General features: G+C 35.7%; 2 protein-coding genes across 2 annotated transcripts; both read right to left on the bottom strand.

Annotated features, from left to right (window-relative positions):
• Positions 1-1,668: 1,668 nt before the first annotated feature.
• Positions 1,669-3,670, bottom strand: LOC117315956. The gene is made up of 4 exons (XM_033870398.1): positions 3,308-3,670; positions 2,840-2,997; positions 2,491-2,606; positions 1,669-2,195 (listed from the first exon to the last, which is right to left on the bottom strand). The coding sequence occupies exons 2-4, from the start codon at positions 2,978-2,980 to the stop codon at positions 1,811-1,813; spliced, it is 642 nt and encodes a 213-aa protein (XP_033726289.1). The 5' UTR covers positions 2,981-2,997; positions 3,308-3,670; the 3' UTR covers positions 1,669-1,810.
• Positions 3,671-4,196: 526 nt separating this feature from the next.
• On the bottom strand, positions 4,197-5,764 carry LOC117315017. Its single transcript, XM_033869147.1, has 3 exons — positions 4,991-5,764; positions 4,632-4,802; positions 4,197-4,397 (listed from the first exon to the last, which is right to left on the bottom strand). Exons 1-3 carry the CDS (start codon positions 5,261-5,263, stop codon positions 4,287-4,289), a joined length of 555 nt encoding a protein of 184 aa, XP_033725038.1. The 5' UTR covers positions 5,264-5,764; the 3' UTR covers positions 4,197-4,286.
• Positions 5,765-14,753: the final 8,989 nt, after the last annotated feature.

The following is a 14,753-nucleotide window of genomic DNA, read 5'->3' as shown; positions in this document are numbered from 1 at the left end:
TGGGGAATTTGAAAATCTGTGACATCCTTCAGTTTGTTACCGGTTGTTACACCACACCACCTGGTGGATTCGATGGCAATTTCAAAGTTTACTTCACCAATGAAAAATGCTATCCACATGTCTCCACATGTACATTTACTTTGACTTTACCGCTACATTTTGCAAACTATGAAGATTTCAAACAAGTCATGATTGAAGCCATTGTGTCTGGGAAGGGATTTGGATTGATATAAATGTTTCCATGAACTTCAGTTGTGAAAGATGCTGGATACCCAAGTCTTGCCCCACCCATTCCCAAGAGAAAATCATATTGGGATCCCACCGGGATCTGCCGGGATCCCACTTGGATCCCGGCATATCCCGGCGGGATTAGTACATTTGACCGGGATCCGGTCCAAGCAAACCGGGAAAAATATAAAATATCGGGATCCCACTTGGAAAAATCCCGGCCACTAAATTATCCCAGCTTGTTAAAATCAATATCTCAATCTTGCTGTTTGATATGTAGTGGAGGCAAAGATAGAACAGGTCTTTTCTGTGAACAAGGAAACTTTATATCTCAACATGAGGGTTTGACTGATCTGCACAAGGTTTGCCAAGTGCTGACTGGATACCTTATATATATATAGACTATAAACCTTCACAGGAGGGTCAAGATATCTCTGTTCACAGAACACATCAATGTTTGAGTATATTTACTCATACGCACGTACATATAAAGGAAAAAGTAACAAATTGAACACCGTTGTATAACCTTTTCATTGCACCATATTATATACCCAATGAATTAATTGACGATCTCATTTTGCAACATATGTACACCAACATACATATTTAAAATGATAACTTTATATCTCATTTTAAGCAGCATCTATGCCCTTAAGTTTATATATAATTATCTACAAACTAATTGACTAAATACATACAAAGTACTTCACTTATGCAATGGATGGAATTGTGTAATTTCTTCAATAAGACAAGTATAGATACAGCATTTTTTCCATAATGAAAACATTACTTGGATGGAATATACTTCACCAATATTTAAATTCATGCATCATTTCTTACACATTTCACTTGATTTGGTTTGGTTTATTTTGTTTACGTCCTATTAACAGCTAAGGTCATTTAAGGACGGCCTCCCGTGCGTGCGACATGCATGCGTGTGGTGAGTGCGTATGTGTGTTTTCGGAGGCTGCGGTATGTTCGTGTTAAGTCTCCTTGTGATAGGCCGGAACTTTTGCCGATTTATAGTGCTACCTCACTGAAGCATACTGCCGAAGACACCCAGCAGCACACCCCACCCGGTCACATTATACTGACAACGGGCGAACCAGTCGTCCCACTCCTTGTATGCTGAGCGCTAAGCAGGAGAAGCAACTACCATTTTTAAAGACTCTGGTATGTCTCGGCCAGGGGACAGAACCCAAAGCCTTCCTCACAGGGGCGAACGCTCAACTAAAGGCCAAAAGTGAGGCAGTGTCAAGGGAGACGTTAGGAAGAAGAAAGTTGTTAAGAAAGACGAGAAAAGATAAGATCCCAAATTTAGTCGCCTCTTACGATCGTGCAATGGGGGCAGCAGGTACAATTCTTACGCCCTACCTGCAGGGCAGCATTTCACTTGACAACACTGGTGTAGTTTACAACACAATCTATGATACTATGTGCTTTTCAAGTTTCTAAGTAATAATTCAATGTAATACAGATGCAACTTAGTTGTGTTCAAGCATGTTAGATGGAATGGAAATAAGTTTTTTGTTTGGTAGACATTTGACGAGGATGCATTTACAGATAATGTTTCTAACAGGAACTAACTCCTACTATTCTCAGCCACTTGTTTGTATTGTGGCAAAATTTTGAGTTCATTCTGTTTTAGAGCAGCATCGTCTATGCTGCTGAAGGCAAGCAATATTGTCTGCTCTACCTCAAATCTATTGACAACAGCAACCAAACCATTTTCTGTTTTTAAGAAATATTTGACACTGCCATATTTCTCTGGATAATAATGTATGATGTGCGAGTTCTTGTTGTGACTCCTCTTGTATTCTTCACAATCAATGGTCCCAATTTTGGAAGCAACCCTGTGTGCTTTAAGTACATGTCCTGGATCTTCTCCAAATAAATTCCTCTCCTTTCTTGTCAAGGTGTAATTTCTCAGAGCACCAAGAACATGTTCTCTGTTTTCAGTGTACTCGCTAAAACCAAGGGCAATGAATTGCGAATCAGTGTTATGTGTATTTTTCAAATACATATTTGACTAACATGACATTATAAAAGGTTTTATTGTCAGAACAAAACATTGCAATTTAAAATACTTGTAACTGCAAAATGATAAGAGCTTTATATGTAGATTTCTGGATATCATTAAGTAAAAATATTTCAACTGTGTGGAAAAATGATCTGTTTTAAAATAAAACATATCTAAAATGTAGTTGGTCTGTTTTAACATAAAAAAATATCAATACAGTATTATGTACTTTATCATTCTACCTTTCAAGGTTTGTGCTTAAGAGCTGCAGTAAAGATTTTACTTCCAGGCCACAATTTTTCATTTCAGACTTAACCAAGTCCGGTAGACATTTGCTCATTCCCACTGCAAAGCTTATCTAAAAAAGAATCAGAGAAAGAGACAAAATATGTGAAAAAGGGAGAAAGATAAAACTGAATCCTCTCTGATCTTGCAAAGCGCTTTAAAGGAAGCCACGGGACAAAATAATTTAGGGGCATATATATATATAAATGAAACATAATTATTCCAATAAATCATTGAATGTTCAATTGCATTCAAACATTAATTTGAGTCTGTCAGTATCATTTTTAGAATACTTTCAATACTTACTTGGTCATTGACAAAACGGGTTCCATGTATCATATTTTTGAGATGGTTGTTCATAGATTCGAATCCAAAACAGGAGTAATGGAAAAGCGGACCATGAAGAAGGACAAATTCTGGCAGATGTTTCAGCATGTGGATGTTCATGGTCTGCTTTTCAGGGTCTGAAAATTTCAAATATACTCATGTTATATTACAATAATAGTATTAGACACAACGGATATCCTCTTGCTACTCTTCAATTTCAAATTATAACAGATAACTTTGTTTAAACATTCATGTGTCTCCTGTGTTTCTATATATAACAAGTGGCCTTGACCTTAGGACCCTCAAACTCAACAATGTATGAAGGATACCCATACTTGACCTTTGTATGAAGTTTGATGAACGCCGGTCAAAGAATGCAGTTGCCCTCAACCCCCTCCCATTTGACAGCAGGGGCATAAAAATACCAAACACACACAATGTACTTACTGTAAAATGTAGGATACAAACTGCAGAATGTATCAATGTAGTCCTTGGCATCGTTGATTTCATCTCTGGAAATAGAATCCTTGTTCAGCAGGAACAAAGCAGAAACCAACAATGAACTATAATGAACTGCAATGTTTTGGTCTTGAAGTTCGTGTAATACAGGGATGGAATAGTGCAAGAGCCACTCCCTACATTCAGATGCTGAAAAAAAATGAGGAAATATGTATTCTTGACAAGGTATAACTTTACTTCTTTATTTCAACAGAGAACATTCAAAATCTTGTGTTAAAAAAAAATATGGCATTTCCATTATTTTATAGACCAATTAGGACACAGCAGAAATTTGTACTTCCCAAAACATGCCTCCTGCATTAAATTGTATTTTATTAGTTTATTGTAATTACACAATCATTCGAGTTGAAGCAGTTTGCACTGACACACAAGGTCGTGATCCTAGGAGGTAAGATCTGCAAGAAATTGAAGTGATTGTGTGTGAACTACTAGCAGTGTATCAGAAGACCAACCCATTCATTTCTTTTATCTTACATTTCTGAGTGTATGGATCTGGCATGCTTGTTTGTTTGTTTGTTTTTGTTTAACGTCCTATTAACAGCCAGGGTCATTTAAGGACGTGCCAGGTTTTGGAGGTGGAGGAAAGCCGGAGTACCCGGAGAAAAACCACCGTCCTACGGTCAGTACCTGGCAACTGCCCCACTTAGGTTTCGAACTCGCAACCCAGAGGTGGAGGGCTAGTGATAAAGTGTTGGGACACCTTAACCACTCGGCCACCACGGCCCCTATCTGGCATGCAACTTGTTTTTTTTTTCTATACACCAGCAAAATTTCTTGCTGTCAATAGATCTAAATAAAAATCCTATTTGACCTCAAACTGACATTAAGACATTTTGTCCATGTAAAAATCAATGAATCATATCGGAACAACGATATATTCAAATGATTTCACATCATTCTACCTATGTTAATAGCAGTAGTTACCTTTCCAGTGCTTATGATCATCTATATTTCTCTGTTGTCTTACAATGTAATCTGGAACTTGGATTCTTTGCAGTCTGGAATTTACCAATGCCATCTACAAATTATCAACACAAGTCTATTAATCACAATTAATTGGCATTCCTATCTTTGGCTCAGTTATTGATAGTAAATACATAATTTACAACATTTGATTGGGAAATGTTATATGATGTTTAGCATTTTTGCTTTGTTTTGTCTGTAAAATAAACTTTAAGAAGTTACTGGTTTAAAATAACACCCAATATTTACAGCAATACATATGTTCATTTAGTAAATTTATTATACCTACTTTATCTCCGACATAGAAAGATTCCTTTTTGTAGGATGCATCACACCACATACTCAGAAGGGTTTTGACTACACCTAGGAGTACAGAGTGCATCCAATCAATCACAAATGTCTTCGGCAAATCAACATATTTCAGCACAACTACAGGACAGGCTCCTTTGATTCCTTTTACCTATAAAATGAATGTTTTAAAGATTTATTCATGTCATTCTACCTTTCAATGACTATAAGAGAAAAAATAGTAAAACTAATCAATTTTAGTCTAATTATAGATACACTGTGAGATAGTAAAATGAAGTTACCTTACTTAATTAAATCCAAACAATTATTATTGAAGTAGCAATAGCACAAAGTTCTTACAGGTTCTCCAGTAGTTGCAGCTTTTCTTGCATCATTGATCATTCCCTCATTAAGTCGAGGCACAGAAGTAGCCGTGTATGGATAGTATCTAAGCATTGGACGATTTGCTGGATTTACTCCCTCGTCTTCACAATAGCAACAACCAAATTTGCCATTAAACTGCTTCATGTTCATTACCATGGCCCTAGCAGGAAGATCAAGGGTCACAGCAAGAAGATGGCACCTTATCACCATTTCTCCTTTGGCTTTCAATCCTGTGGGAAAAGTCTTCATTGTATAAGATTCCCTTCGTTCATACTTCAATACTTTCTTATTAAATAGGATCCATATGAAATTAATATTAACCACCAGGTGAAATTAGTTATGTCATAATGATCACCATACATTTTGTCTTCAATGAATATAAACATTGGCCTTAATATCGCACTGACAAGAATAAACTCTAAAGGTCCTTTGTATACTTTTTTTTTTCAATACCCTGTGAAACAAATTAAGATTTCCAGCAAGTGATCATTCACTAGTCACTTGCTTATATTCTCTGACAGTTTCCCTCTAAATTGACGGCGAACCTTTCCTTTGCAGGCCAATTCAAAATTGAATAATGTTATTAAACAAAGTCAACAATTTCTTCAAAGTTTCCATAAGGGGAAACAAGAACTGAAGCATACTAGGTTTCTCTGGGTGAAAGTACAAATAGCAGGTAAGGAGGTATTTCTTGGAGAATCGCAGTTTCACTGGAAGTTCATTCACTGCCAAGTACACGGGCTCTGGCTCCGTCTGGATTAAAACAAAGAATTGTTTTGTCATATTTTGGTTTTTATTGTATTAATACATAATGATGTGATGATTACTCAAGTAATCTAACATATATGCTGATTTAAAAAGATAGTTTAAGATAGGTCAAAAGGAAGGCAGGCCAAGAGGAGGACCTGCAGGCCAAGAGGAAGATCTGCAGGCAATAAATCTTTGAATGTGAATCCAATTTTAAAGATTAAAAAACAATTGAAAATGTTCCTCAAAGAATGAAGTTGCTATTTGTTTATTTTAAATAGGGATGGGACAGGACACAATGGAACGTTGGCAACACCATATAACCCTCCATTTTATGGCGGGGGCAAAAAATAATTGAAATTTTTATTCCAAAACCCTTTACCTTATAAAGTAGACTGACCTATGCAACTTGACACTATTAACGGATGGCAGGGTAAGGTAGCAGTGTACAGTAAAAATGCCAAATTCTGAAAACTATGGCACATGTTTTAGATATGTAAACATTGCCAGTTAACCTTACATATAACCTCTAATAAAGTATGTATATTTGAAATCTGTACAACATTTGCAATTTTGATAGAGCTCTGAAGGATAAGTAAACTGATATTTTCTGTGATTTTTAGAGCTGTGAATACCATGGTAACAGCTTAAAAAATTCTCATAAATTGCAAAATATTATGATATTTGACCCAAAATGGCACAATTCTCTACACAATTTTTTTTCTGAAACCTATTTAAGATTAAATATCTCTATCCCAAAGACAGAATTAATCTGGTTTGGACATATGTTGTAAATTAAGTTTTTCCGCTATCTTACCTTTTCTGTGGGCTTCCATTTTGCGCTGTAGGCAAAACTAAATTTCCTGTGTAAACACACGTTCGGAAAATCCGGATATTTAAAATCCGGAACCAATTTATTGATTTTTGTTTTAATAAATGTGAAGCCTGTATGTACTACTTCATACTGAATACACCAATTATAGTGTACATTTATTTTTTTCATTTTTTATGCATATCATAATACAGGAGTTATTTGCTTAACAAAAAAATTGCCCATGGCCAGGCTGTCTTACTGTGGTGTGCTACCTTATACATCACTTTTTTAAATTCTAATTTTACTAAAAACCCCATGAATGTCTAGAACATGTTCCGACGAACAAAATGACATATCCGGTTACTGTGTATCTTTAATAGTCACCGAGTATTGCTGATTTCCCTGAGAGGTGTATTTTGACAACTTTTTCTCCCAATCTAGTAATAAGGGGAGGTAATTTTAAAGATGAAAACTCCCATAATTCTGTATATCTCTTGAATAAAGTTGTGTTTTGAGTTGAATGTGGTACTTTGAGTCTCTGTGCATGTAATCAAGCAAAAAATACTATACAACTATCAAATTTAGCCTTGTAATATGACGTCATAGTTACCATGACGTCATCAGTAACTATGACGTCATCAGATGGTATCTATGACGTCATAAATACTCAATGGTGTCATAATAAATAACCAAATTCCTTTCCAAACCTCAGCTTAGCAACACATGCAATATTCTAACTGATAAATCATGACATGACATCCAAGATTTCAAAATGTCATGCCTATGACATCACAATCATCTGTTTCCACCCCGGTTATTCAGATATGTACCATTGATCATATGAAAGTGTCCGCTGATCCCATTTTATGCGGAAAATGCTATTTTTTTCTGCTTTACCGAAGGAAGTGACAATAATTGACAATATTGTATCAACCGTACACTCCATCAATTGAAATTACATGCTTACCATTGTATAAATAAACAGAAAATAATGGTTTCACCAAATATTTCAAAAAATAACACTTACTGTAATAGTTTCCATGGATACGGGGTAATAAATCAGGTAAAACAAACCAGAATTCAGTCTATATGGTTTGTTAGATACCCAATAAGTTATATTGGGTTTGTTATAAAACATAGAATATCTTTTCAATTTACACTGACTCATTAATATTATGCTTAATTAACCCACCCTTAAAATGGGTAGATATGCGAGTTACCTCCCTTGATTCCTCTAATATGACAAGCCAGATAATAAACAAGTTTTAGATTGTTTTTATGCATTTTTGAGCAATAATGAATTAAAATGAAGCTTAATCAAGCATAATTAAGCACAATTTCCAAAAAATAACATTTTTCAGCCCTTATAAGGTAGCAGTGTACAGTAAAAATGCCAAATTCTGAAAACTATGGCACATGTTTTAGATATGTAAACATTGCCAGTTAACCTTACATATAACCTCTAATAAAGTATGTATATTTGAAATCTGTACAACATTTGCAATTTTGATAGAGCTCTGAAGGATAAGTAAACTGATATTTTCTGTGATTTTTAGAGCTGTGAATACCATGGTAACAGCTTAAAAAATTCTCAAAAATTGCAAAATATTATGATATTTGACCCAAAATGGCACAATTCTCTACACATTTTTTTTTCTGAAACCTATTTAAGATTAAATATCTCTATCCCAAAGACAGAATTAATCTGGTTTGGACATATGTTGTAAATTAAGTTTTTCCGCTATCTTACCTTTTCTGTGGGCTTCCATTTTGCGCTGTAGGCAAAACTAAATTTCCTGTGTAAACACACGTTCGGAAAATCCGGATATTTAAAATCCGGAACCAATTTATTGATTTTTGTTTTAATAAATGTGAAGCCTGTATGTACTACTTCATACTGAATACACCAATTATAGTGTACATTTATTTTTTTCATTTTTTATGCATATCATAATACAGGAGTTATTTGCTTAACAAAAAAATTGCCCATGGCCAGGCTGTCTTACTGTGGTGTGCTACCTAAGCAGGGTTCATTTAAATGACCCATATGGATAAAAAAAAAAAATCTTTGTAATGACCCCTTCAAATGGTCTTTTTCCATGAAAATGACCTCAAATGACCCATTAATTTGATAACCAAAAATGATCTAGGATAAATGTATACATTACCTGTATTCATTGTAAATGTGATGGTCTTTTCCATATGTGCCATTTGCTGAAGGTTTGTTACCCTCTCATACTCAGTTCCATCACTGATGTCCTCAATATTGCCACTGGTGTTTTGTTTCTTCTTCAAAGCAAGATTGCAAAAATTCTCATCTGAAATAAATATGTACTTTGTATACATAAACATGCTGAAATATCCTGAATAAGAGCACATGGTACAGGCAAATGAAAGTGAAGGTCAGTATAATTAGATTTGGAAATCAACAAAAAGACACAAGCAGAACAGACAACGAAGTATCAAATCCTGGACAAGTAGAAGAAAACCATTGGAGAACATTGAGTGAATGATACCTGGGTATTTACCTTTGAAAAGTTCTCTTAGTTGATGTTCAAGTCCTAAGTCATGAAAGACCAAAGACTTTGACTGAAGACCTTCACATCTAGCTTTGCTGCATCTAGTTCCTTCTGCCAGGGCTATTCCACAAGTATCACAAAAGTAATGCCGTAGTGGTTCCTGAAATCCTATATGAGATTTAAGAAAGTCTTTGAGTCTGTAAACAGATGTAGTTAGTTTACAAGGCTTTGGTAGAAAGGAGTGGACCATTTGGAGTAATGCTGAGAATCCTTCCCCTGTTAAAGAAAATTTCTGTGCATACAGCATCATGCTAATGTAGGCTGTGAAGACTGTATGAGGAGAACCACCACACAATGGTTCATCTTTCTGAGAAAAAAACTTGTTGGATTTCTTCTTCTTTGAGTCACTTGAGCTGTTTAGTATATCTGATGATAATCCTCTCACACTTGATACTGATTCACTCAAGGTAATTTGACTTGCTTCACTAGTAGATAAATCATGTGTTGCGTCACTTAATAATTCACTTGAATCTGAAGCTGTTAAATGACCATTGGTACTCTCATCACTGAAGTTGTCAACAGCAATGTTCAGATCTTGCTGGTCAACACTTGGATCCTGCTCATCAACAGCAACACTTGGATCATGTACATTAACATTCAGATCATGCCTGCAAGTCACATCCGCCGATGTATTCTGACCTGTAATAAAACATTCAAGTACATAAACTAAATTTAATTAGTCCATACTATCAAGTTCATCTTGCATACTAATATAAAAAGACATAATTGGTTTCAATCACTTTCTTATTTCAATATAACGACAGGTATAAGAATAAAAATATGGCATTTACTAGGAAATTTCAATTAATTAATCTTTTTACCCTTTTTAACAGAGGCCAGTACCTTTTCAAGTTGGAATGTTTATTTTCATGAGCCATCAAAATAATATTGTTCATACTTAGTCAGTGAACAGGGACATGTTAAGGGTTTAAATAATTTTTTTTGTTTGGGAAAATTTTAGCACAAAATTGGAAACCTCAAATAAAAGAGTCTTTTCAGCTCAAAATTAAAAAAGAAAAAATAACACTAAATTTAGAACTGTACTTCACAATATTCTAAGCTGGCATGTGCATGTATTACAACAGAACTTAATGTATTTAAGGCTAAGAAATTAATTGGTTATCACCTGTCTCTTCCATCTTTCTTTCCTTGCTTTGTTGACCATGAAAAAGAGTACGTCTGTATCGCCTTTTCTTTGGTGTTATCATGGAGGCATATGGCGACTCATCGTCTGCACTTGACGTACACAGACTAGATGAGCTTAAGGTGGACATCTTCGAATTCACACCCTTAAAGAAATGACACAGACAATTAATATATTTCATTTCACAATTAAAACAAACTTTTACAACATAGGAGTTATAGACACAAACTTGAAAAAATCATATTAGTTGATTGTGAAATGGGCTGCAGCTATAAATAAAAGTGTTTTCTTTGAAAACAAATACAGTGTTTTTGCTACAGTACCTTGATTTTACAGCTGCCTATAGCTGCAGTGCCTTGTTGAATTGGGAAAATGGATGTTCAGATAAATTGAGAAAATAATCTTGAATTTTGCTTCATTATGGGAAAATAACACAAATTTTGACCGGATGAAACAGCCTTATATTAGCTGTAAAAATGGGCAACCAAAATCACTGAAATACATGTACTACAGCATCATACCAAACACGAGACAACTACATAATTTCACGCTATAGGCCCTATATTTCATGGCTTTTCACATTGTTTCAATATAGTTATATAAATAATTGAGGCATTAATTTCTGGACTTTTACAATAAAAATTTGAGCGTGTAAAGATAATTATGACATATACCCTCTTGCATTTTTTTTTTTTACATATTCCCTTTCTTACTGTTTGTTTAGTCATTGATTTCACAAATGCGCGGTCATCTAATCATTTTCTTCTTTATCCTTCCCAAATCAGCGCAAATGATATTATCGATATCTTACGTTAATATCTTCCGTATTTTCTGAAGTAACCCGTCAGACAATATTGAAAACATATTATATATATAAACGTGTGTTGTTCTTCGTGTGAAAATGCATTTAAATTGTCCGAAAAACAAAGCCAGAAAAATGCATGAAATAATATTGATAGCGCAACCGTTACTGGCAGTAACAACTCAATTTTAGCACACGTGCTCCATCTGTAACGGACTTTTCCCTTTGTCTTGTTTATGGAATTTTGTTTACCAAAGTATCCGTAACAAAATGTAACATGATAGGTCCTACTCCCTTAGAAAGACTAGACTAGAACTGATTGTTGGCCTGGGATGCACGACATAACGATGCCTCTTATCCTGCAACACTGTTTTGTCTGTAAAGCACGATAGTTAACTGTATATTCTACTTACCTTCAGTTCATCACACTGGTAATATATCTACCCTTTGCGACACTTAAAAAATTACGACATGTGTAGCAGTTCGGTACCCGAATGGATCTATCACGCTCAATTTCATTGGTCAATTTCGTCTCCGGATGCGCCAGCCTCCTCCTTAATTGAAAAGACGATTTTGATTGGATAAAATAATTAGGCGGGATATCACAACAAGACGAGTCGCCAATAGGCCCACTGAGGTTGAGTTTTGTTTACGACGATTTAGTACCAAAACAGCTAGTTTTAATACATCTCGTGTTTGATATTTAATGTGTTAGACATCGACGGATACGTTTTCTTCGTCGCGAATCAGTCGATCTAGTTCCGATCACCAGCAATTTGTTGAATATGGCAAATATGGAAATTATGCCAAGTCCCTGTGAAAGAAATCTGAGCGTCTACTCGACTGTGATAGGCCTTTTACATCAGCCAATCACAATCGAGAACTCCACCTTTGTATGAAGAAGTTTCCTCATGGTTAAGACTAATCTTCGTCATGAAGATCACTTTCTATAAGATTATGTTTGGACCAATACTTGGCTCCCATTGGCTAATATACCAGAAAATTTCCAAATCGCCGTCTAAATATATAAATCTAATGTAAAATGTAGCTTGCAATTGTATTAATTAGAATTAAGGGTATGCATGCACAAGGTTTGTTTCAAAGGCCCTTGGGATGGAGGTGTAGCACTGTAACTACGGCAGTCAATATTAGATATCTGTTGACATTGTAAAACAGTGGCATTTCCTATGTATGACCTCCCCAGGCTTACTGGATACATGTTGAGTTCTACTCTAGTTGACATGGAAATGAAATATGTTGGATTATCTAACATTCAAAATGTAATGCCTTTCAGGTGATCTTGAGGATCTAGTGACTGGGTGTGGCGGTTCTTTGCTAGATCCTGCAAAACAGTTAACATCTGACAGTCGGAAACTTGCTGTGGCATGTGTGGATGAGTTATTTGACTATGATCAGACACAAGGTGAGCATCAATACTCATTATTTGCTATAAAGCTTGAAACCTCCCTAATAATTTTCTAGAAAAAATCCTGTCAACAAATACTATAGGTGAAGTAAGCAAGTAATGTCTTTGCCCATCAATAGAGATGTTTATATCTGCTTGTAAACTGTAATTTTGTGTGTTGTGTAATGAGAAGGGATTATGATATGGGTCCTACACTACGAGCACTACAGATTATCAGATTATAAATTTTAAATTACTTTCATGGAGCTTTCAGTTTTATGCCCCGTGCCATTCCTTTCTTGTTCCGCAGCGACCTGTCCCGTCCCCTTCCGCTTAAATATAGCTTATATAAATAACTACCAATGTGATTGACATAAGTAATGAGCATGAGGTCAAGCCGTGTACCTTCCTCTTTTTTCCGGAACAAACATCCAAGATGGCTGCCATGGCCTCTGATTTGCTGAAAACATATTCTCTAATTACTATTCTTCTAACTTGTGGATTCTTAAGAAACTTCGTGGGAGGGATGATACCATGACAGAATTCATAATGAACATTAAAAAGTGATTGGTCAAAATTAAAATATTGGCGAAGTCTCAGGAAATTTGGCAGAACCAGTTTTATCTGAAGGAGGAGGCATTTATGTCTGATAGACATTCCTATTTTAGCTTAGTTTTTCAGTTTTTCTTCTAACTTATAAGATTTCAATGAAACTTGACATGTTCATTTGTTCAGGGGTGGGGGATGGTCTTTAATAAGGTCATTCAAAAGACTAGTTCCTTGGCCTCCGTCTTTTCAAAATTTACTCTAACTTTCAATTTTGATCTCAATGTCAGACTTCTAGTATGTAAATGTATGTTGTGCTTAACACCAATCTTGCAACTGTATCATTATCATCTTTCAGTGACCTCTATCAAAAAGGGATTAAACAGTTTCTCATGACTGGTTATTGGACTCAATCACGGTCTATAAAGGGCAAAATTTAGATGAATAACTCATTACTGATAAGAAGGGGCAGAAAGGCGAAACAGACGAGATGGATGTTTGGGTTTATGAAGACAACAGTGATGTGGATCCTGATTACCAGCCTATATCAGATGTGGAGGACCAGAGCACTGATGCTGATGAAGTCTACGTAGAGAGGGAAGCACAGGTCATTACTGGATTGAAAGGCAAGAAAAGAAAAAGGAGATACAAAAGTAACAATCATTCAGATTTTGAAGGCCAGGATGAAAAAAGGAATAGCATGGTTGACATAGTTTCAGATAGTGATTCTGATGCAAATTCAAGTGTTTCCAATTCTGAATGGCATTCAAGAAACAAGAGGCCCATGGGGCCTGTATCGCTCACCTGGTTGGATTAGACCAAATGTCAAAATAATGTTCATATTCAATTTGTTTTATTTCTAAATCTCTAACAATGCTATATATGGTTATAGTGTGGGAATCCGAACTGCTTTAAGGATTGATGAAGTCCAGACTCTCTAAGGTCTGAAAGACCTCAAGAATTGTTTTTAGAACATGCATTCATAACTTTATGACTAGTAGCGACTTAAAGGAACTACCTCTATTTCCCCTATTGGGCCCCACCCCTTTGGGGTCAGAGCCACCATTTATGCAAAATCTGTTCCCATTCCCCCAAGGATGTTTTTTTTTACCAAATTGGGTTCAAATCCATTTATAACTTAATGACTAGTAGCGAGTTAAAGGAATGACCTCTATTTCCCCATTGGGCCCCGCCCCTTTGGCCCCTTTAGGGTCAGAGTCACCATTTATGCAAAATCTGTTCCCCATACCCCAAGCATGTTTCTGACCAAATTGGGTTCAAATACATTCTTAACTTTATGACTAGTAGCGATTTAAAGGAATTACCTCTATTTCCTCTATTGGTCCCCGCCCCTTTGGCCCCTTGGGGGTCAGAGTCACCATTTATGCAAAATCTGTTCCCTTTCTGCCAAGGATGTTTCCGGCCAAATTTGGTCAAAATCCAATAAGAACTGTTTGACTAGTAGCGATTTGAAGCAAATGTTGACGGACGACGGACGCTGCGCCATGACATAAGCTCACCGGACATTCGGTCCAGGTGAACTAAAAAAGAAGCAGAAATCGGATATAAATGTCCAAATGGCTCACAATAATGACAAAAAAAGAAAGTGGGACAAACAGCACTACTGTATGCATTTTGGCAAAGGTAGTACAAACATCAGAAAACATTATTTCTCTAAAAAGCATATATCTGAAAGCCAGGT

Source organism: Pecten maximus, chromosome 17, assembly GCF_902652985.1.
Source record: "Pecten maximus chromosome 17, xPecMax1.1, whole genome shotgun sequence".
Classification (NCBI taxonomy): Eukaryota; Metazoa; Mollusca; class Bivalvia; order Pectinida; family Pectinidae; genus Pecten; species Pecten maximus.
This window is presented reverse-complemented; position numbering and strand designations above follow the sequence as displayed.

Bases quoted from the DNA above. Each gene is read 5' to 3' on its own strand.
- LOC117315956 (XM_033870398.1), bottom strand. From the start codon at position 2,980: ATGAACATCCACATGCTGAAACATCTGCCAGAATTTGTCCTTCTTCAT. The intron at 2,607-2,839 runs GTAAGTATTGAA...ATTCTTTTTTAG, and splicing joins CCCGTTTTGTCAATGACCAA to ATAAGCTTTGCAGTGGGAAT. The intron at 2,196-2,490 runs GTAGAATGATAA...CCTTGGTTTTAG, and splicing joins TTAAGCACAAACCTTGAAAG to CGAGTACACTGAAAACAGAG.
- LOC117315017 (XM_033869147.1), bottom strand. From the start codon at position 5,263: ATGAAGACTTTTCCCACAGGATTGAAAGCCAAAGGAGAAATGGTGATA. The intron at 4,803-4,990 runs GTAAGAACTTTG...TTCATTTTATAG, and splicing joins CTGCAACTACTGGAGAACCT to GTAAAAGGAATCAAAGGAGC. The intron at 4,398-4,631 runs GTAGGTATAATA...GATAATTTGTAG, and splicing joins CTTTCTATGTCGGAGATAAA to ATGGCATTGGTAAATTCCAG.